General features: G+C 36.7%; 1 protein-coding gene across 2 annotated transcripts in view; it reads left to right on the top strand.

The window, feature by feature from the left end:
* The first annotated feature begins 271 nt into the window (after positions 1-271).
* LOC107550602 (phospholipase D1-like) overlaps positions 272-23,261 on the top strand; it is a 34,269-nt gene continuing 11,279 nt past the window's right edge. The window contains exons 1-17 of one of the 2 annotated variants that reach the window (XM_016231917.1): positions 272-384; positions 879-1,085; positions 7,701-7,880; positions 8,757-8,926; positions 9,002-9,144; positions 11,417-11,528; positions 12,842-12,907; positions 13,255-13,313; positions 13,834-13,926; positions 14,464-14,616; positions 15,543-15,692; positions 15,787-15,870; positions 16,992-17,073; positions 19,709-19,819; positions 19,902-20,093; positions 20,244-20,439; positions 23,010-23,138. In XM_016231917.1, the coding sequence (XP_016087403.1) occupies positions 7,784-7,880; positions 8,757-8,926; positions 9,002-9,144; positions 11,417-11,528; positions 12,842-12,907; positions 13,255-13,313; positions 13,834-13,926; positions 14,464-14,616; positions 15,543-15,692; positions 15,787-15,870; positions 16,992-17,073; positions 19,709-19,819; positions 19,902-20,093; positions 20,244-20,439; positions 23,010-23,138 (1,837 nt within the window). In that variant the 5' untranslated portion in view covers positions 272-384; positions 879-1,085; positions 7,701-7,783. The remainder of the gene's footprint in view (positions 385-878; positions 1,086-7,700; positions 7,881-8,756; positions 8,927-9,001; positions 9,145-11,416; positions 11,529-12,841; positions 12,908-13,254; positions 13,314-13,833; positions 13,927-14,463; positions 14,617-15,542; positions 15,693-15,786; positions 15,871-16,991; positions 17,074-19,708; positions 19,820-19,901; positions 20,094-20,243; positions 20,440-23,009; positions 23,139-23,261) is intronic. The other variant, XM_016231916.1, reaches the window with a different exon arrangement.

Below are 23,261 nucleotides of genomic sequence, written 5' to 3'. Positions count from 1 at the left end.
ATTTGGTCTTTGTTTAATCTCATTGATATCTGGGAGAAACAACTGACCCATTCCAGACATCTAACTTGTGCTGCTTCTATCCCATGGGGAGATATCAGTCAATCTAAATTCATATTACAGCTGAATATAGGAGGAGCAGGTTGTGACTTGCAGCACTTGATTGGCTGAGCGACTGTGACTGACACTTCAGAACCCAGGAAAGGCCCCGCCCCCTTCAAACACATTGGCCTATGTCTGATCTCTCCACTGCCCTCTTGTTTAGTCTGTTTGGAGTTGCAGAAAGGGAGAGAGAGAAAGTTTTACGCTGTAAAACTATGAGTTAGTCTTTCATTGTGGGAGTCAAACAGCTGATTTATCATGAGGGAATTACATCTACCGAGGCAGGTCAGTAAAACTTTGTGCTGTTTGTTGTTTCTTGCTCTGCTCCAAACTTGTTCCAGCTTGCAGAGTTAAAGGGAGTGAAGACTTTTTTAGCAACAGTTCTGGATATATGTGTGTGTGTTTAATTGTGAAATGTGAAAGTCTTTCTGGTGCCGATATGTCTTGGCTTCTGTCTCACCCCAGTGTGAGAGGCTTTTGTATCCGTGGTGGAAAGTGTGACCAGTGCAGAAGAGAGGAAAGTCAACTTGGGGTTGCTGCTCCAAAATCCCTCTTTTGTTTTTTTGTTTTCAGCTGTACTCAAGGGCAGGAATACAGTACACTACAATTGAATACATTATATTTTAGCTCAATTTACTATACAATAATGTAGTACACCCTTTATTCTGGCAATCTCTCAGTTTTGGCTAAGCTGAGAGATTTGGCCAGCTTGTGTTTTAAATGGCGCTCTGTGTTTAATGTTTATTCCTTACACTGAAATCATGTCATTCATTAATCAGAACGCAAGAGACTTCTGACCCTGAGCTACTGGGAACTTCATGCTATCACTATAACACGCCTCACAGACAGGACGTGTAAAAAGGCACATGATAGAACAACTGTTGCAAACAATTACGTGCAAAGTGCAATCGCTCTGAAAACGGATCATAAAAATAATAATCAGGCTTTTTCAACAGAAGTATCAGTCCTGCTAAACTTCACTACAGGTTGGTAAATACTTTTTAAACTTACATGGAGACTGTCTTTCCTAGAAAGACCTACAAAACCCATCTTAATATTAAAGATGAATGACTAAATTTTGTTGGTGGCTGCCTCACTAAGTCATCTGTTTATAATGTTAACATGAACCTACGATGATATCTGCTTTTATAGTGAGCATTGCATTTCATCCACACGGCTCCATGGCTTACAATGACAATGCAAAAAATTCCCACAGTTCTTTAGTTGCATGCGTGCCCCAGCACACACAAGTGTCTATAGCATAGTGTCTCGTAAAGCTCTAACCGACATGGTGGCATAATATTTTTTGTCTCCTCCCAAAGGCACTGAGCCTTGTCTCCATAACGAATTACAATGGGCAGGAACTTGTTGGCAGGAAGCAACAGCTGATATCCCATCCACAACGTGCAAAAGAAAAGAACATTCACACTGACTTTTCATCCCCCCTCATTATCTGTGTATTGCTGTAGTTTAATACGCAAAATAGAACTGATGTTAAACAGGTTTGTTCAGAAGGAAGGAAATTAGTACACTGCAAATAGGGGTGGGCGAAATGACCAAAATCGTATATCACGATATGAGTAATGAGTAATTTTACTTCACTGTAATGATATATATCACAATATAGTTATTTTTGCTTTAAATAAGGTCTTTATGATATCAACATTTTTGATACCATTCAGTTTTCATAATTCTTGTCACCAGTGTCAATATCCCAAAAAAACTAATACTAGCTTAAATTAAAAAAAAGAAAGAAAAGAAACTAAAGCTCACTGAAGACAAGTAACCACTCAGCGATTAAATAAGAATAAGAAACTAATTACAAGCAATAGGATAAAATAAAAAACTACAGTAGATCAAATTAAAAAGAATGCTACATATTGTATAAAGTAATCAAATGTATGAAAACACTGCATATTCTTCACTTTGTAAATTAAATATATTTCTTCTTATTAAAGTTACAAAAGTGATTTAGTCAAGAACAGTGAGAGTTTTTCTCTCGTTTGTTGTTTGATTAACATGAACGACAGACAGCGGGAATAGACTGCTGTCACTTTAAGAGCTACGCGGATCCAATGTACTGTTACTGTACATATGTGTGTGTTTTCTTTCTCAGCTGTCTGCTTTCACTTAACACCTTAAATTACTGTTTACAAGGATACTTGCAAAGAAGGGCATTTTGACTCATACAAGTGTGTATTTAACAGTTCAAGGCCTATATAAAGTGGCAAAAATAACTCAATACTCTAATAGTTCAATATGAGCACCGTCTTCATATAGACAAAGAGTTCTCTTTCACTGCTGATTGCGTTTCAACGGCTTAAATCACTTGTTTTGCTTAAAAACGGGTGTAAACGTTAAGTTTTTGTGACCGTGTAACCGCGATAGAGATGATAGTCAAAAATCTCTACCAGTTGACAAATTTCTACAGGTTCATTGTGTCTACCGGTATATCGCCCACCCCTAACTGGAAATAGTAACTTTTAAATCAGTATTTTTGTCTTGTTTTCCAATAAAAAGTCTTATCATATATGCACAATGTTACTTCTCAAGTACATTTTTTTTGTTTTGTTTTGTTTAAAAAAATAATAATTCCTTGCAATCAGCACAAAAATACTGAAAATGACAATAAGAGAGGGCACATGTTGAAAGTATTTATTGGTTTGTCTAACAGACAGAGCTCTTAAAGGTCTCACTGTACTGCAGTTATTTTCTACAGTGCACACTGATTGTCCTGCTTTGGATAATTTACATCAAGATTTGTTTATTAAGAGGCGCAGAGCCAATAAGCCTAAAAGTTAAGCCTTCAATTCAAACACATCTCTGAAACTACAGCTTTACAAACATATTGTATATTGATGGACAAACTGAAATCAAGTCACCTTTATTTCTATAGTACTTTATACAATACAGATTTTGAATCTTCAAAGAGATAAACAGGAAAGCAGCAGAATCAATTATGGAAACTAAAGCTAAGGAGACCATTCAGATTCTGCTGTAAAGCAGCTAGACAATAATGCCATTATTTAGCTAATGTCCGTTCAGTGTAGTTTAGTTCAGATCAATAGCAGCGTGAAGACAATTAATCAGGTATAAGCAGTTCTACAAAAGGCAGAAGTGTGGTTATTCAGCTCGAGTCAGTTCAGTGTTGATTCAATTCAGTTCAATACCAGTGTCGATATTGCAAGAAACACCTCTGCTATAAAGCAGCTCAACAGAAGACAGTAGTGCCATCATCCAATTTAATTCAGTTCAAGTTTTTTTCTCATCCAGTGGTGTCAGTTAATGCGGTCATACTGATGAATTACTGAAAGTTACGTCTTTCAGACCCGAACTAAAGAAGCCAGAAGGCAAATTTGTCCCTGGAGAGAAGTAAATGTTAGTTCCCATAGTTTTAAATGACAGCTTGGCATGATTGTATGTTTGGCTGCTTTGAAATGGAGTATGCTTTAGGTTTAGTTTGGTTCCTAAATAGAGTCACTTTAAGCATATTGTTTGTTTGTTTGTTTATTTATTTATAAAGCGCAATTAAAACAACGTAACGTTGACCAATGTGCTGTACAATCTTTAAATAAAAATTACACAATATTAACTTTCAGACAAACAATGACCAACATTAACAAATGTTATAAAAAAAGCCTCTTGCTAATTAGCCTGCAGAACCAAACGCTAATTCAAGTAAATGCACTTTCAATTTTAGTTTAAAATAATCTAATGACGGAGCCAGTCTGAGATGTAGAGGTAGCTTATTCCAGCGCTTCGGAGCTGCTACTGCAAATGCCCGGTCACCACTCAATTTCAATCTAGTCCTTGGAATGTCTAGGATCATGGGCGGTTTGTATATACGAAGGAGATCCACTAAATAAGGTTTAGTGGCCAAATTATGCAATGCTTTATATACAACAATGACTAGTTTAAAATCAATTCTATACTGTATTGGCAACCACTGAAGTGATGCTAAAATCTGTGTCACATGCTGTTTTTTACGAGTACCTGTTAAAAACCTAGCAGCCACATTTTGAACCAATTGAAGACGATTTAACAATACTTGGCTAATACCCACATGCAGTGAGTTACAGTAATCCAGTTTTACAGAAATAAAAGCATGAATAATCCTTTCAAAATCACTAGAGGACAGAAACGGTTTAACTTTTGCTATTGATCTTAAATAGAAGAAATAAGATTTGACCACAGAGTTGATCAGTTTATCAAATTTCAAAGAACAATCAAATTGGACACCAAGGTTCTTCACCACAGATTTATAGAAGGGAGCTAAATTGCTCAAGTCAAAAGAGTTTTGGGTGTCAGGAGCCCTGAACCAGATAATTTCAGTTTTCATTCAAATTCAGATAATATTGTGACATCCAAGATTTAACTTCATGTAAACAACTCAATAGTGACTCAAAAGAGCTTTTATCCTGTTTCTGCAAAGGTAGATACACCTGAGTGTCATCTGCGTAACAATGAAAATATACTCCATGCTTATGAAACAAGACTGGGCCGAGAATGGATCCTTGTGGAACTCCACTAGATAATGGGGCAGGTTTAGAGTAATGTTGACCAAAATGGACTGAAAACGTCCTATTAAAAAGAAAGGATTTGAACCACTCAAGTGCCATACCCCGGATTTCCACTATCTTTTCTAGACGAATGACAAGAATATTGTGATCAGTGGTATCAAATGCTGCACTGTGATCTAGTAAAACTAAAACCACTGAGCTGCCTGAATCAATCGAAATAAAAATATAATTTAAAATTTTCAACAAGGCCGTTTCTGTACGATGACTTGCTTTAAACCCTGACTGAAATTTCTCAAAGATCTCATTTTGAACTAGAAAGGTCTGCAATTGGTTTAATGCAACTTTTTCTAGAGGGGGACTCAATTTAAAGCGGTTTTAAACTTTTATTGTTTTGATGCTCAAAAACACCTTTTTGTCTCTTTTATATAAACTGAGTGGCCAAGTGATATCAGTGGAAAAGGGAAGTCATTTCAGAGCAAAAGTTAGTTATTATATTTAGATTTGATATTACAAAGACAAACTTTTCTCTTTAGAACAGTATCCAGCGATCAGTCATTCACAGAAAGATCAGGAACATTGAGCAAGGTAAACAGAATTCCAATTTCATGTTGGCTTTGAGAAAAAAGAATGTCCAGATCAATATCTCTGGTGAACAAAAACAAATAATTTGCTATATAAATATTGTGATATGTTTTGAAACATGACAGTCTCTTTGTTTGTGAATAGATTTAATGACTTTCAGTCTCCTATGATTGTTTCTCTTAAGTTAAGCAGAAGCTTCCAAAGGTAGCTGTACTGAAAAAGGTGATGTCATATCGAGTTCAAATTATAGAGTTGCCAAAGAACCACACCTCATCATTACGCAAGATGTGAAGTTCAAATGTTTCAGCTTCTCTCTAGCACACATTACTCCGCTTTCACACATTTTAAATGGTCATTAAGCGATCATATCGAATAGACCAGCTAGCATCTACATGCTGCAGCCCACCGCAACCAGCTAATGGGAGGAGAAAATGTTCCATTATGTTTAATAGAAGGTTTTGTGGGGTAGTTATAGAGCAAACATGCACTTGGCAGCAAAATTACTGCAGTCTAAAGGAAAGCAACTAGAGTCTTTGTAAGAGAAAGCGAGAGAGCAGCCCTGTGTTTCCTCTTATTTGCTTTAATAATGATATTTTTGTTTTAACAACACAAATGTCTACTTTATGTTGTGTGAAAGGCTTGAAAATAGAGTTAATGATTACATTTAGTTTTACTGAACTTGAGTCAATGCAGGTTGTGTTGTGGTAGTAACAATTGGTGACTCAGCTGCTTAGTTTCAACATTTCTATAATCTCTTCCACTGTCATTCTTTCTTTTTCCTTTGTACTTTATATGCTGTTGCTCTATATTGTTTCCTCCACATACTGTGTGAAACGTTCTACTTTATACCTAAACCCACATCAGTTATTATCGAGCTATTAAAGCACTCCTCCATTCTGCTGCACATCCATTATTAACTGTGTTGGTGATGATTTTGCAATATGTTTAATGGCTTCAGTGGCTTATGATCACTCTGTTGTGGCATCATCTCACCTCCCACTTTATATTTTACCTGTATTTATAGCTTCAGATGGGTCACCATTCCTGTCATTTACCCTTCACAGATCTGAATCTATATTCAACCTTTCAATCATGCCACTAACTGACAAATTAATATTAGAGGGATATGAAGGCATGAACAGTGAACAGCTTCTTGTATTTTGTATTTCTATGAAAGCGATTATCATGTTTGGGGAATTTTCTTGGATTTGCTCCCAGAGATATTGAAGAAAACAGAATGTGATCTCCTTTTCTTTCTTTTTTCTGAGAGAATGACACTGATGTGATATTGTGTGTAGTATTAGATTAATGTTCACTGTCTGGAGGGATTCCATGCTCCCCAGAAGAAAACATTTGACCTCTGACTTTTGGCCTGACCAAAAGAGGAAATGTTTTAAATAGAAATTAGCAAACTAAGGGGTCAAGGTTTGGCTATGGTTTAGTTAGTCTCTGTTGGAAAATGCCATGAGTGCACCGCAAAATGCATCACCCGTTGAACTTTTTTTCTTTCTTTTTTTTCATATTCTGACCAAATCTTTTTAAGGCACAATATAATATAATGTAATATAATGTGATTACATTTTTGTCAGGATTCCTTGATAAATAGAAGGAACAGCATTTTTTGTAACCATGTAAAATACTTAACTGTTAATTGTTGATCATTATAATGCATTTGTTGAAAAAAAGTATTACATTCTTAAAAAAAAAAACTATGTCTTTCTCTTTATTTATTCCTTCCCTTTCTAGCTTGCACTTATATGAACAATGCCTAAAACTTGGTATTACGAGCACTTCCTGTGTCTGTTTGCCTCTTTAAGATGAATCGCTTTATGCATTCCCCAATTGTAAGTCGCTTTGGATAAAAGCGTCTGCAAAATGACTAAATGTAAATGTAATGTTGCTGCACAAATGTACCAAGCACAATGTAAACAAGGCACACATGCTAATTTCTGAATGAAAAAGACATATTGGTGGCATATTACCAGCTAATCAAAGCTAATTAGATTAGAGCTGGTTTTGCTTTAGGACTCAGGATTTAAATTGGACATCAAGTGGTGACACAACACAGTACTGAAGTTGTTTATCATACAAAATTGGATTTCAATATTTTATGATCTTGGCAGCCAATTGTTGGCACAATCAGTATATAATATTCAGGATTTTCAAGGATGAGTGCATGTCACACAACCTGTCTATGATGGAATCTACCTAATTTTATCAGCTTCTGCCAATTCACAGATCAGTCTGAGACAAAACTAGTTTGATTGGACCCACAACATTTGACATCAACAGCAAAAGTTCTAGGAAAAGTTTTCTCCTTCTCCTTTTTTGAAAGTTGCTAAACATTTAGTTTGATATCCTACTTATGCACAATTATTTGGTTAATTACATTTTGCTTTGGAGGATTTATTTAGTATATATATATTTTCTCCATACTACAGCAGTTGCGAAACATTGCTTTAGGATTTTGACTCGATGTGTGTTTGTGTGTTCAAACAGGCAGTGCTGGAACTTCAGACTGAAGAGTGTGAGAGAGCTTCAATGAGCTCATAAGTAAGTAACTCAATCTGATAAAAGCAGACATGAGTGACACAGTGGAGAACCTGGACACCAGGGACCTGGGGTTCTCAGATGCTGAGGATGAACCTGAAGAGGTGGACTGCGAGTTCAACCCCTCAGGTAAGTGATTATTAATAATATCAGATGCAAATCGTCCATTTGTTTTAGTAGTATTCAGTATTATTATCGATTTGACTGCTCAAATAAAATGTGAAAATTTGATAACATTTTATTACTGTGAAGCTGCTTTGGAACAGTCTGTATCGTATAAAGCACTATATAAATAAAGGCGACTTGACTAGTTTCAGAATGACTGATACAAGTTAGACTTGAGGAACAGAATTTATTTTGCCAGTAATTTTTCGGAGAGGAAGTGATAAAAGGTTACAGCAGTTCTGTCTTATCAGACATCTGGACTATATGGGACGTGTGTTAAAGGGAGTGATGTGAGGACAACTGTGTAACATGATGCAGCATGTCACAAACTAGAACTCAGTCACATTCCCTGAAGGCATTCCTCAGTCCGCCCTGTCTTTTCTTACAGGGGTATCCCGTATCCCATTCTCTGCCGTGTACAAGACAGTTGGCTTTAAAGAGACAGAAGCACAGGTCTATCTGAACGCTGCCCCCGTCACTGCCAAGATCCTAGATGTGGAACGCTTCACCAGGGCCCATAACATTTTATTACTGTGAAGCTGCTTTGGAACAGTCTGTATCGTATAAAGCACTATATAAATAAAGGCGACTTGACTAGTTTCAGAATGACTGATACAAGTTAGACTTGAGGAACAGAATTTATTTTGCCAGTAATTTTTCGGAGAGGAAGTGATAAAAGGTTACAGCAGTTCTGTCTTATCAGACATCTGGACTATATGGGACGTGTGTTAAAGGGAGTGATGTGAGGACAACTGTGTAACATGATGCAGCATGTCACAAACTAGAACTCAGTCACATTCCCTGAAGGCATACCTCAGTCCGCCCTGTCTTTTCTTACAGGGGTATCCCGTATCCCATTCTCTGCCGTGTACAGGACAGTTGGCTTTAAAGAGACAGAAGCACAGGTCTATCTGAACGCTGCCCCCGTCACTGCCAAGATCCTAGATGTGGAACGCTTCACCAGGGCCCCAGACCGCTTCAACATGTCCAAACACAGGAGCGTGTCCAAGGTGTGTGAAGCACATGCTAGTTAAAAGCAGAGGCTGAAAGATATCACAGATCTCACATCACTGCTGTGTCCACAGGCAATGCCAGCCGTGTTTAAGATAGAGCTCAAACATGGGAACTTCACCTGGATAGTCAAGAGAAAAGAGAAGCACTTCATGGATCTGCACAGAGAGCTTCTGCGATACAAGACCCTCATGAGGATCCCGCTGCCCACCCGAAGGTCAGACCCCTGCCCTACAGATAAACTTACTCAGTGATCCTTTACACCTGGTATGCAGCCTGATTGATTGAAAGAGTTGGAAAAGCCCATACAGATTTCACAGAACATTATTAGTATCACTCGTACACTACTGTTTGAGTGTATATATATATACGTATATATATAAAATGAATTTGAAATTTTACAAATGGTACAGAAGTAGAAAATAAAGTCACATTTAATTACATTTCTGAGTCCAGGATGAAAGTCCAGGATGAAAGAAATTCTGCTGTGTTTCAGTGCACAAATACTTGATTTACTATATCAAGCTGTCATGGTAACCTCTGCCTACTACAGTGTCTTAGACTTTTACTTTATGGCAATTTAATGATGTTTATGAGAACTGAAATAAGGCAAAATACCTGCTATGGACCTTACTTCTTCATTTTTTTTTAATCACAGAAATGCAGAAAAGCATCATATGACCCCTTTAACAGAAATCACTTAAACTACAACGAACGACTCGTTTGGACTACAACTCATATTTTCCGGGATTTGTGATATCACAAATACCGACGAATGTTACGAGACCTGGTTGAGCTGCACTAGAGAAGGCAATGAGTGTTATCACTATGTCGGAGACGTGCTAGCTTTCCCAAGGCAGACAAACTTAAAATGGTTACAATCATCCGGGTTTAAATCGTGCTCAAATTGATTTGATATTAACGCAAGCTCGCAGGCGGCTATGGTAAGGGGCATGACATTTCCCGACCAGGCGCCGAGTGGTGCCAATCACAACACACACTGGCCCAGCTAACCAATCACAGCACATTTCGTATTTCAGAAGGCGGGCCTTCATTTGATTCAGGAACTATTCGAGCCGTTCATGCCAGACTGGGGAGAGAGGTGTTGTAATAATGTAAAATATGTGAAAAATAATGTGTTTTTCAAACAACCTAGTATGAGAGCCTGTTCTAGTACACCCCCAAAACAAAATCAAGTCTTTGTAAAAGAGGATAATAGGACCCCTTTAAAAGAAACAAATACTTTTTTCTGCAAGGGCATATTACATTTATCAAATATGCGAGTAAAGACTTATTACAAAAAAAGTTATTTTTCAAATAAATACTGTTATTTTGAACGTTCTATTCATCAAAGATTCCTGTAAAAATGTATCAGCTTCCCCCAAAATATTAAGCACCACAACTGTATTCTTCATTGACAATAATAAGAAATGTTTCTTGAGCAGCAAATCAATATGTCAGAATGATTTCTGAAGGGTCATTTGACACTGAAGACTGGAGTAATGACTGAAAAGTTTGACTGTTTAATTGTTGTATTTGCATCAAATACAATCTCTTTGTGTCTGTAATTTATATTTATTTCAGCTTCTGTACAGATTGTTGAAGGTGCTGTATGTAATTTGTTTGACTGTACCAAAGCATAAAATACCATAATATGTTAGCAAATATTTAGGAAACATGCTACTTTTCAGTTATTCTACATTGAAATGTGCATGTGTCAGTTTGTTTTGGTCTTTGTGATTCTGCCAACTGCCAAATTTAATCAAATGTATTTCAAAAACCTGGGTTGCCAGTTGTACAGCCATGGAAGCCAGCAAGCGAACCGAGTCAGAAATCACAGATTGTAGCTTTAATATGTCATCTAAAAAAGGAAAGAATATTCCCCTTACAGTAAATCCAAGGTATCTAGATAAATTACCTCACTTTTAAGTTAAATTGTGAGAGCTTGCCACTCAGGATCTCATGATTATAAATGGCGAAACTACTTACTCCAACATTTTTCGGGAAAAGCCCTTCCTGAAAGATTCAGGTGCTTGCGGTACTTTCATTTGGAACATCCCTTTGAGTAGCATTCTCTTCTCACTGTGCCTTTCAAGTGCTGTTTGAAATTCACTCCCGTTCACAAGTGGTCACAGGAGATCCGTTAGAGATGCATGCCACTGCTTTGTGTAAGCGCTAATGTGTCTCAACTGACCACTTGTGATTCAGTGGCCCCAGACGGATCTAAATACCAGGTGTAAAGGATCAGTTACTAGCTTAAAGTAGCTATAATAATTCTCACTTCCTCTACACTCCTTTGTCCTGTTTTTGTCCTCCAAATATTACTTTCTTTTTCTTTTCTCTGTTTTTCTCCATTCTATCTCTTCCCCATTCTTTTTTTGTTCTCTTCTCAGAGTTCATGTCTATTCGTTTTCTCCATGAACTGTTTGCCTTTTTTTTATTCCTCTCTTTTTCTGTCACAGACTCTAATATCTATGTCTTTCTTTCAGCCATACAGAGAGAAGAAAGAGCATAAAGAGGAGCGAGGTGAGGCAGATGCCTGTACTGCCTCGGGGAGCTGGAGATGAGTTGGCACGAGAGGAGCAAGTGTCTAGTCGGAGAGTGAGTCACTCCAACATGCTTACTGCAGTACTAGCCTTGATCACAAACACTGTTGAGCATGACGTGATCTTGATTGTCTCAAGGCGTGTGAGTCTGTGAGAAGGTCTTTCCAACACATCACTGACACCATTTAGTGGTCTCTGAGTGTGTAGTAGCAGCACCCTGCTTCTCATATCATTAGTGCGAGTCACATGAGAACATGACAACATCACTAGGTTCTCATAATTTACGGATGAAATTCTTAATATTCGAGCTGTTGAATATTGATTGACGACTTTTTCAATGGTTTGACATTCGGAAGTATATTTCCTGGTCATTTTCTATGTGGATATTTAAGGAAAATCTTTAGAAAAACTAATGGATAAATCATTTATCAGCTGATTAGCATACAGCTCTTCCTAGTCAATACATTAGGACTAATAGGCAAACATCACTTTCATAATTAATATTTTAGAGTTTATAAATATTTCAGAAAATACTGTATATTTTTTTTGTAATTCTTAATAGTAACTTTCATTAAAGACATTTTAGAAACGTTATGTAATGCTATATTTCTGTGTTGTGTCTGTTATATTGATCAGATATTTAAAGTACATTTACATAGGTAACATAATAGAAAGTTAAATTGATATTCTTTATATGATAAAGTATATATTCATTATATGATAAATATAATCAAACATTACATTACAACATAACTAACATTTGTAGCTAGATAGCTACATAACATTAGCTAGCCTGCAAAAATGGGCTATTATTTTTGTTTGAGTTTGTTTTTGTTTGAGTTTTAAGTGATTTTAAGATTAAAACAATAACAAATATCTGCCAATGTGGTAAGAAAATAAACTTAATTTGAATGGAAAACATGACTGACAGTTTGACATATTTTTTCTGTTTTAATCAAAAACTCACTTAATGTTGGCGCATTTCTCAGAAAGCAAGACTTAATATCTTTTGTCATTTTGCATGTCTAGTAAATGTATATTGATTTAAGAATATTTAGATATTTTTACTGGAAAACAACACAAAAGTACTGAAGAACATCATTTTTGGTAACTTTGTTACTAAAGACAACTGTGCATTGGTGGTAACTGCAACTTTTCAGCAAATTAAACAATTGAATTTTTTTTTAATGACGTTGAAATAATGCTGATGTATTGAAAGGTTTAAATGTCATCACCAAAAATATATTTTGGAATATTTTGAGTGGCATTTTTACTTTCTGAGCTTTACTGTTGTCTGTCATGGAACAGAACCAGTGCCACCGGATGAAACTTTTAATATCAATTAACAGACATATTCTCCTTTTTCAGAAACAACTGGAAGACTACCTAAACAAGCTGCTGAGGATGGCAATGTACCGAAAATACTACGCAACCGTAAGCTCACTCTTGATTATGGAGTTTAGGCCCTGATAAAGCTCACGTTGAGTTATCTGACTGTAATGAAGCAGCAGCCTGAGGATCGATATTACCGCTGGAGACTGTGTGCCCTGAGCGTGTTAATGTGCAGCTCTCTCTCTTAGCTCAGAACTATCCAAGCAGCTTTAATCAAGGACATCTGTAATTCTCTCTCTCTTTCTCCTTCACATTCCTTTTTTTGTTCTCTCTCTTCCTCTTTAGTACCCTGCAGGGGTTAGTATAGCTGAGGAATTAGTGCAACTTCTTTTAATTGAAGCTGCGTCTCTGTCTCACTGGTTTTAAACAGAATTGTTTCTCTTTTACAGATGGAGTTTATTGATGTGAGCCAGTTGTCCTTCATTCAGGACTTGGGCCCCAAAGGCTTGTATGGACACAATCTATTTGCTTTATCTATCTGTCTGTCTGTCTGTCTGTCTGTCTGTCTTGAAATATATTGCAAACTTTAAGATTTATGATATATATACATTGTGACAGTAACTTCAAACAAGCAACACATTTTTCATGCATAAATTCTCATTACAATATGTGTCTGGATGTTTTCATAAATTATCAAATATAGCATAATTCCATAATTATAGCAGTATTTTGTACTATATATATCATTAAACTGTGAAGCCATTTTTTTTCAATTCAGTGTTATAGCAGTATGACAAATATTCCCATAATGTGTAAATACACTAAAGGTCATGGGAATTTGGGAGGGTACGTGTTTGTCTTGAAATTGTCATGGTGGAAAAAATGTCATGCTCTTAAAATGTACTTAATTTTCTGCAACATACTGTATAATCTATTATCTAATTTCTTATCTGACATATGACACAGACATGCTTTTAATGGGTTTCATGAGATTCACCCTTTTGCACATACAAACCTGTATCTTTCAGAGAAGGCATTGTTTATAAAAGGTCAGGAGGTCACCGCATCCCAGGCATGAACTGCTGTGGCCACAATGAAGTCTGCTACCGCTGGTCCAAGAGGTACTATAATTATTCATAAAACACAAAATCTATTGCTGAAATTCTCTAGTAAACCATAAGAGCAGATTAAATGCATTCATGCAGTGAGGCTGTGCTCTTCACTTTGAGCTTTAAAGAGTGTCTCACATATGTTAAAGCCAGAGGCGGACAGTAACTAAGTACATTTACTTAAGTATTGTACTTAAGTACACCTTTTGAGTATCGGTACTTTACTTGAGTATTAATTCTTCTGGGAACTTATGACTTTAACTTCACTACATTTGAAACTGTGAAAATACACAGTGCAGATAGAGCGGGCGCCCACACACACACACACACACACACACACACACACACACACACTGTACAGTCTCTTTGAGTCTAGCAAGCTGTTTATCTCTGCTCCACTGATACCATGCTACTTTCGTTCTCTGATTAAACCGAGACTGCATTACTGCCTTTCACTACTCTCTGTATAATAATGCTTTAGAGAAGCACACTTTGACCTCACTGTTGTGATGGAGTCTAATGATGAAGTCTTTTGTGCTCTTTGTTTAGGTGGCTTGTTGTGAAGGACTCTTTTCTGCTGTACATGAAGCCAGACACAGGTGCCATTTCATTTGTCCTGCTGGTGGACAATGAGTTCAGTATCAAAATGGACTCCAAATACACAGAGACCAAGCATGGAGTGAGCATAGAGAACTTGTCCAGGTGTGTTCTCCCCAAAATGAAAGTTTGCTGAAAATTTACTCACCCTCAGGTCATCCGAGAAGTAGATGAGTTTGTTTCTTCTTTGGAACAGATTTGGAGAAATTACATCACTTGCTCACCAATGGATCCTCTGCAGTGAATGGGTGCCGTCAGAATGAGAGTCCAAACAGCTGATAAAAACATCACAGTTATCCACAAGTAATCCACACAACTCCAGTTCATTAATTAACATATTGTGAAGTGAAAAGCTTGTTTGTAAGAAACCAATCCATCATTAAGGCATTTCAAACCTTTATGTCTGCCTAATATATGAGTCCTCTATCCATAATATTGCTTTCTACAGTGAAAAAGTCATCTTGTCTGAATCAGGGAAGAAATATGCACAGATCAAGCACCGTTTCCAAGTGAAAACAGTCCAGAACAGCTTTAAACAAATATGTTGGTGGATTTTGAAGAACAGGGATGGACTTTTTCACTGGAGGAAGACATATTGTGGATTATGGACTCGTATTTTGTCTAGAAGCAACAGTTTAAAGTTAAAACACCATAATGATGGATTGGTTTCTTACAAGCTTTGTGCTTCACAAGACTTTAATGGATGGACTGGAGTCGTGTGGATTACTTGTTGGTTATAGAGATGCTTTTATCAGCTATTTGAACTATCTTTCTGACGGCACCCAATCACGGCAGAAGATCCATTGGTGACCAAGTGATGTAATGCTAAATTTCTCAAAATCTCTTTCGATGGAGAAACAAACTCCTTTTCAAAAAAAGTACATTTTGGATGGCCTGAAGGTGAGTAAACTGTCAGCAAATTTTCATTTTGGGTAAACTATTGCTTCTATCCCAACCGTAATGTCACTTATAAATGTCTCTCTCAGTTTGTAGACAATTTGTGTTTATTTGTGTGTTTATGTCTTTTGCAGGAAACTAGTGCTGAAATTCACTAGTTACAGACATGCACGGTGGTGGGGTCAGGCCATTGAAAGCTTTGTCCGGAAACATGGCAAGGCCTTTTTAAGGACCCACCGCTTTGGATCTTTCGCCAGGGAGGAGGAGAACATACCCTCTAAATGGTATATTTAATCTAAGAGGTCTTATTATTCAATCTTAGATCTAAGAGATCTTTTACCCTGTTATTTCTGACAACTAAAAAAAATGAATGTTCAGGTATGTGAATGGCAAAACCTACATGGAGGATGTTGCAAATGCGCTGGAGGAGGCCAAAGAGGAGATCTTCATCACAGACTGGTGGTATGTACTCACTGTTTCCTCTCCAAGAAAACATGTTCAGGCAGACAGATAGTCTCGGCCCAGCTCACACTATTCCTTGAGCCAATGTTACTATCACAGGCTGGACAGATTGCTTTAACAAACACAGCAATGTTTTGATAGCTCCACAGTGTCAGTGTTTACATTTTTCTGGGAAATCAACCTATAAATACCGTTTATATAGTGTGCATATCAGCTGTGTAAAGAAAAAGCAGAGATGACATATATAAATTTTTTTGTGGCATGAATGGCAGTCTTGGCTCATTAAAGACAAAACATGGCCAGAGAAAAAAAAACAATTTTAACGACTTCTAACTAGTTTTAAGGTCTTTGAACTAGTTCTTTGTAGAAGTCTAAAACAGTATAGTGTAGCGGTTACGTTTTTGTTTAGGGGATGCACAACAAAACCTACAGCCTGGATTGATTCTGGTCTTCCTTAAATGGAAAATGTAATCTTTAACCTGATATAAAATGTTGTTTTGTGTTCATTTCTCATTGTTTGGTTAAGTTTCTGTAGACATTATTACATGCAGAATGTGTGACAGTGAATCAGCAGCTCAGAGTGAGAGGTGTATGTTATACAGCAAGACCAGTATCTCTCACTTCACAGGTGTTGAGTTTCAGCCCTCCTTATTTCAAAATTATCTCTCCTGAAATAGACTCAATGGTCTGATCCTCTGTGTGTGAGGGAGTAGGTGGTTATATGAGAAATCGCTGCATATCTTAATGTGTATTTTCGATGTAGTTGTGCATGTAGAATATGAAATATCAAACATTCTTTTGATGTAAACCCACATGAAAGTTTGTTTGCAATTAACTATGGACAACTATTCCTTTCCTACACTTAATAACCACTGGTTGAAACTTAAACATCAGTGTAATTAAATTTTGACAAAATATTATTTTACTTTTATTAATGAATTAAAATTATATTATATTAAAATGTGTTTTAGTAATTATTTATTTTATAATAATGTGCACAATAAGACCAGGAACGTGTATTAAGAAATTAAGTCATGTCCATTTTAATCTAATTTAGACTTTAATGGTGGTGTGCTTGTGGTATGCTGTATCTGCTGCATGATTGTGTTTGTAATGTGCAGGCTGAGCCCTGAGATCTTTCTGAAGAGGCCTGTAGTGGAAGGCAATCGCTGGAGGCTCGACTGGATTTTGAAACGCAAGGCTGTAAGTCCCCTCAAGTGCATTTGTCCCTGGTGCCATGCTTATAATTTAAAAGGAATATTAAGCTGAAAATACAGACACATATTCAGTTTCAAAGTAAGATTATTTATTTATTTTATTTACTTATTTTATTTTTTACCTATTTATTTACTTATTTGTTTTTAAATTATTTACTTTTTTGAATGAATGAATGAATGAATGAATGATGCATTTTTATAGAGCTTTATTGTGTATTCACCCAAAGCGCTTTACAATCATGTTGGGGGGTCTCTCCTCAACCAATTTCTATTTTATTTATTTATTTACTTTACTATTTACTATTTATTTTTATTTATTTATTTTTAAAGGGGTCATATGATGTTGCTAAAAAGAGCATTATTTTGTGTATTTGGTGTAATGAAATGTGTTTATGCGGTTTAAGGTTAAAAAAACACATTATTTTCCACATACTGTACATTATTGTTTCTCCTCTATGCCCCACCTTTCTGAAACGCGTAGATTTTTACAAAGCTCATCGGTCTGAAAAGCAAGGTGTGCTGTGATTGGCCAGCTATCCAGTGCGTTATGATTGGCCGAATACCTCAAGCGTGTGACGGAAATGTTACGCCATACCATACTGTGATGATGCCCTGTTAGGCCGGAGCCATAGTTGCCAAGTCCGCGTATTATATCCCAGGTTTGGGCTTATTTTAAAAAATATGGTTGCTTGTTAGGGAAATCTGACAAGCAACTTCGTTTCTTTATTTATGCTCGCCGTATTCTCCAATGCATTGAATAACACTCTGTCTGCTCGCAGTTAATAGCCAACCAGTGCAATAATATAAGTGCTGCAGCATAATTTGCCAAATGTTCTGCCCCCTCCTTGGAGAAAATCACGTTTAAAAAGAAGGCGCTTGACACTGTAATCCAAGCGATGATAGAAGTAGACATAGAGGAGTGGGATGACTTTCTTTTAGCCTATTTTTTTATTTTTACAATAAGTTTTTGTAATGTATTAATTATCACAGGCTGTAATAAAAAACAAGTAGTCCTATATTAATACTAAGAGTAAATCTTGTTCGAATAGCCTATATTTTAGTAGACTATAAATATGTGGCTATGTTACAGCTCCTCTTTGAAGCTCTTGTGTTTTTCACCTTTTCCATCTCTCCAAAATAGCCTATATTTTAGTAGACTATAAATATGTGGCTATGTTACAGCTCCTCTTTGAAGCTCTTGTGTTTTTCACCTTTTCCATCTCTCCAATCCTATTCTGCACACAGGTGATTGGAGATGAGTTTTGGTCCCATTTTTGTTGCAGTTTGCTGATTTTTGTAAAATAGCTTCTGTTTTAGTTTTTTAGTTAAAAGAGTGGTTTCAGTTTAATATGTTGCAGGCTCATTTATTGGTAATAAATAATTGATAATAAATAATATTGATGATAATAAATCATTGGGCTTGTGTTGGGCTTGTTTTTGAAGCAGCAGTTGCATATTTGTCTCGCGAGAGTTGGCAACAGTGGCCGGAGCGATGATTCAAAAACATGAAAACCCATTATAAACGAGGCATTCGTTGCATCCAGTTGGGGACATAATTATGGATTATAATGACTTATACTGTCTTTTTACGCGTTGCGTAGCATCGCGCAGCGTAAACATAAAACCATGTCTGCATTTGTGATCGGAGAAATGACAAACAACAAGCGCTACTCTACATTGCCCAAAAAACTCGCCTTAAATATAAAAAATATATAATATAAAAACTCTTTAAATATAAAAAACGTACTTACAGTCTGTGAGTCAGAACAGCCGGCATTGTAGTCTACTCTACCAGGATCAGGAAACGGTCCTCCATAAAATGTGCTGCACACGTCTGAATATTTGGGTTGAAGTGTTCTGGAACAGTGTTGTAAATACAACTTAACCACTGATTTCTAGTCGTGTCCATTTTTGGAAGGCCAAACAAAGTAGTTTCGCTTTCACAACGAAACACAGCGTCACACACGGTGGCCTAGAGTGAGCGGCGGCGGCCTAGAGTGAGCAGAGGCTGGGGGCTAGAGTGAGGAACGGCCGGAGGGCTAGAGTGAGCAGAAGCGGCGGGCTTGAGAACGGCGTGGCCGGCGAATTCGACGAAGGAGCGTCCAGAGGGGTTGCGGCAATCACATGTGACGACCCCGGGCTGGACTCTGCTTCGTCCACGGTGAAAGCCGATCCGGCGATCCACAGCGCAAAGTTGTTGTATTTCCTCAGCAACCAGCACGGATCAGCTCCAGGCATGACGAAGCAGACATCGTCCTCTTTTGGAAGACCAAACAAAGTAGTTTCACTTTCACAACGAAACACAGCGCCTTCACGACATGGCGGCGACGGCAACAATACTACAGTGAGAATAAAAGTTATGCCTTCTTTCTTTGCGTGAACGTTTGGGTGGCGTTATGCAAATCTTCCCACATAGTGACGTAGATATGTGGGGGTGTGTTAGAACGAGCCGTTTTAGGTAGGCGTGGTTGACTCTTAACTTTTATAAAGAATATCTCTTTGGATTTGAGACTTTAGTCTTTGCAACTTCACAGATCTTCTTTATGCACCAAGAGCTTGTAACACTCCAAAGAGAAAGAGAAAAATTTTAATTGCATCGTATGACCCCTTTTTAATTTTAGCAACAAGGAGTTCGGATCTTTGTTATGCTGTATAAGGAAGTGGAGTTGGCGCTCGGCATCAACAGTGAATATAGCAAAAGAACACTAATGCGCCTTCACCCAAATATTAAGGTAAGCTATTTGTGATTTGATCTGCTTTTGCATATCTTGCGTGACATCATATGCGATTGTAACTGTTCCTCTCGCTTAACAGGTGATGAGGCACCCTGATCATGTGTCCTCCTCTGTCTACTTATGGGCACACCACGAGAAGATTGTAGTCATCGACCAATCAGTTGCTTTCGTTGGGGGAATTGACCTTGCGTATGGCCGCTGGGATGACCGTGAGCACCGACTGACAGACGTGGGAAGTGTAACACGCTGTGTTGCTCAGGCCATGGAGCAGGTTCGAGACATCATCATGTTCCATAAAAACATGCTACATTTGGCTACATTATTTGTACCACACCCATGGATGATATCACTGTTTGGCTTTGAAGTTTTCATGTTTTTGCCAGTTATAATGAAGTGGAATTATGTCTGTTTTGGGACTCAGGGACTTGATTCATGCACGCACAGGAAAAAAGTGTCCACCAGTGGAAACAGCAGCCGGTCGATGGTCGATGACTCAGTGGACCTGCCCAAACTAAAAGGCATTGGCCGCACTCGCAAAACACGTTTCAGTCTGTACCATCACATCCAACGTGGCCTTCACCATGCTGACAGCATCAGTAGCATCGACAGCACAAACAGTAAGTGACTCTTTCGTGACCGAACTAAAATTGATTCCACAATACAATCTGTGTTTTTCTCTGATGAGTCTGCTGATGACTAATTCCCCTGTGACCTTAACAACTAAAAAAAAGTATTCTTAAAGGGATAGTTCACTGCAAAATGAAAAGTGTCATTGCTTACACGCCCTCATGTCAACTAACTTTCTTCCATGTACTAGTCACATTTTTTTCCATTTACAGTAGTTATAATACATGGGATTGGACTGGACTGTCATTTTTGCTTATAGGTGTTCAGATCCACACCCCATTTATTTCACCTGTAAATGACATGCAATTTGAAAAGCTGTAAATGACATGCATTTTTCTGGAACCATAGGAAGGTGATATCATTGCAGCATAGATTAGCTGATGGCCCCATAAGAATTCATATATATATATGTAACATGAATATAACATGAATATGAATATAACCTGTATACTGTATATACGTATATGTATATATTTAAATCAACTTTATATATACAGTGGGGCAAAAAAGTATTTAGTCAGCCACCAATTGTGCAAGTTCTCCCACTTAAAAAGATGAGAGAGGCCTGTAATTTTCATCATAGGTATACCTCAACTATGAGAGACAAATATTAAATATATTTATATATAATATAAGTTTTATGAATATAAATATTGACATGTAAATACATGTAAATATTTTCAAAATATATACTGTATGTGTGTCTTTATATATACATAATAAATATACATAGTACACACACATGTATTATGTAAACAAAAACTTTTATTTTGTGACGTGTGTGTGTGTTGATTTAAATATATACATATACTGTACATATAAATATATATATAATTTTAATTATATATATATATATATATATTTTTTTATATATATATATATTTTTTTTTTCAGTGGAGCATACAATTTTGAACAGGATGCAATTTTAAACCCAGCTTGCAATTATCATAGTCCAGTTATCACGAAATACTGAAATCCTGTTATAACTCTAGACTATCTGGATCAGTAAATGGGGCAAAAGGTCAAAAATTATCAGTTACTTCTCAATGTCAGTCAGTCTGTGGATCTTGTCTGTATTTTTCTTCTCTGTTGGATGTGCAGTGATGCTTATCCTTTCTGGCTTCTATCGTAGGTGTAGCTTTAGACACCCTGCCTGGGCCCGAGCGATTGCCCCATCCTTTTCTTGCTTTAGCTCTTTCTGTTTGTTCTCCCTGCCATAGAAGGCACACATATAGATTGGTTTGCAGTCTGTCTGAGAGAGGATTAAGTGTATTTGAAACTAGCTTAAAGACTAGACCGCAGATATATGCTTTAATGAAATAACTTTGACCTCAGGGTAGATTTCATTTGTCGCTGATTCTTACACTAAAGTCACATTAATTTGCTATTAAGATAACTAATCCTTTGTTTCCAACTAATTCTTCAGTTTTAGATTATGGTATGATGCTGTGGATAAATCTAAAATATTACACATGCAGTAGCTATCAATGTCATGGAAAAGGATGGTCCAAATGTGTCAGTAATATGATGTTTGTTTGTTTGTTTGGTCTGATGTCAGTTATTTAAATTATTGCTGAACTGTAACAAAAACTTTTTTCATTTGCAACATGTACATTTCACCAAATACAGTAGACTGGCTGTATTGTGTATGTAATGGTGTTCGTCGTCCCTAGACCTGTTTTTTGTTTTGCCTTGTCGGCCTATCTGTTCTAATAAAGAGGTTTTCACCTGCATTTGGACCCAGACCCGGTTTTTCCACGGTGCCCCTTACCGGCCGTGACAGTACATTTCAGCAAATACAGTAGGGTTTCAGAAGAGAAATTATAAGCGTCAAAGTCTTTTTATTCTTCTATTAAGAAATATTTTAGACACATGATATCCCTTAATATATAAGGAATTATAAGAGTATAGGAATTACATTCTATTAAAACAATTATATGAGTAATTTATATAAAATGAAAAAAAACTATATTTAAATTATTTTCTCTATTTTTTTCTAATATATTGTAATATAATTCTAATATACATAATTGATTGTAGTATATAAAAATACAAAATTACAATTTAAAATATTTACAATTTAAGTAATTATTCATCATGTATTTTGAACATGTATCATATATTGTATATTCTACACACAAACACACAAATCAGTCAAGTCCTGATTGCACAGACACTATTGGAAGAGAGCTGAACTGGATGATGACATCACTGAAACATCAATGAACTGACTTTAGCTGGAAAAATTACTCCGTTATTGTCCTCTTACATTATTGACAAACTATTTTCCTACTTGACACTGTAAAGCTGCTTTGACACAATCAGTATTGTATAAAGTGATATCAAAATAAAGGTGACTTGACAAAAACAAAATAAATTATGTATATATATATGGCCTTTATTTTTTTATATATTGTGTATATTTGTCTATGGTATGCCTGTGGTTACACTCTTCATGAAAAAAAAGTTAAATTAGTAGATCTGAAAGTAACTCATAAGTCGTTTTATTTTAAAAGATCCTTTAAGTTTATTAACCGTTTTGTATGTCTTGTGTGTTCAGAGAGTGGCTCAGTGCACAGTCTTCAGACAGGAGTGGGAGAGCTGATGGGAAACACTCGCTTCTGGCATGGCAAAGACTACTGCAACTTTGTGTACAAAGACTGGGTTCAGCTGGATAAGCCTTTTGATGGTGAGCCACACATTTTACTGCCTGGCCGCTTTTTGCTTTCTTCATTTCAATGATCATTAATCCGGGTAGTCCAAGGTTAATTGTGTTATCAAACGCAGTCTTTTCAATGCATTTCAGATGTTT

The sequence above is a fragment of the Sinocyclocheilus grahami genome, unplaced genomic scaffold, assembly GCF_001515645.1.
Source record: "Sinocyclocheilus grahami isolate Dianchi unplaced genomic scaffold, SAMN03320097.WGS_v1.1 scaffold402.1, whole genome shotgun sequence".
Taxonomy (NCBI): Eukaryota; Metazoa; Chordata; class Actinopteri; order Cypriniformes; family Cyprinidae; genus Sinocyclocheilus; species Sinocyclocheilus grahami.
The sequence above is the reverse complement of the archived record's forward strand: the minus strand, read 5'-3'. Positions and strand labels throughout refer to the sequence as shown.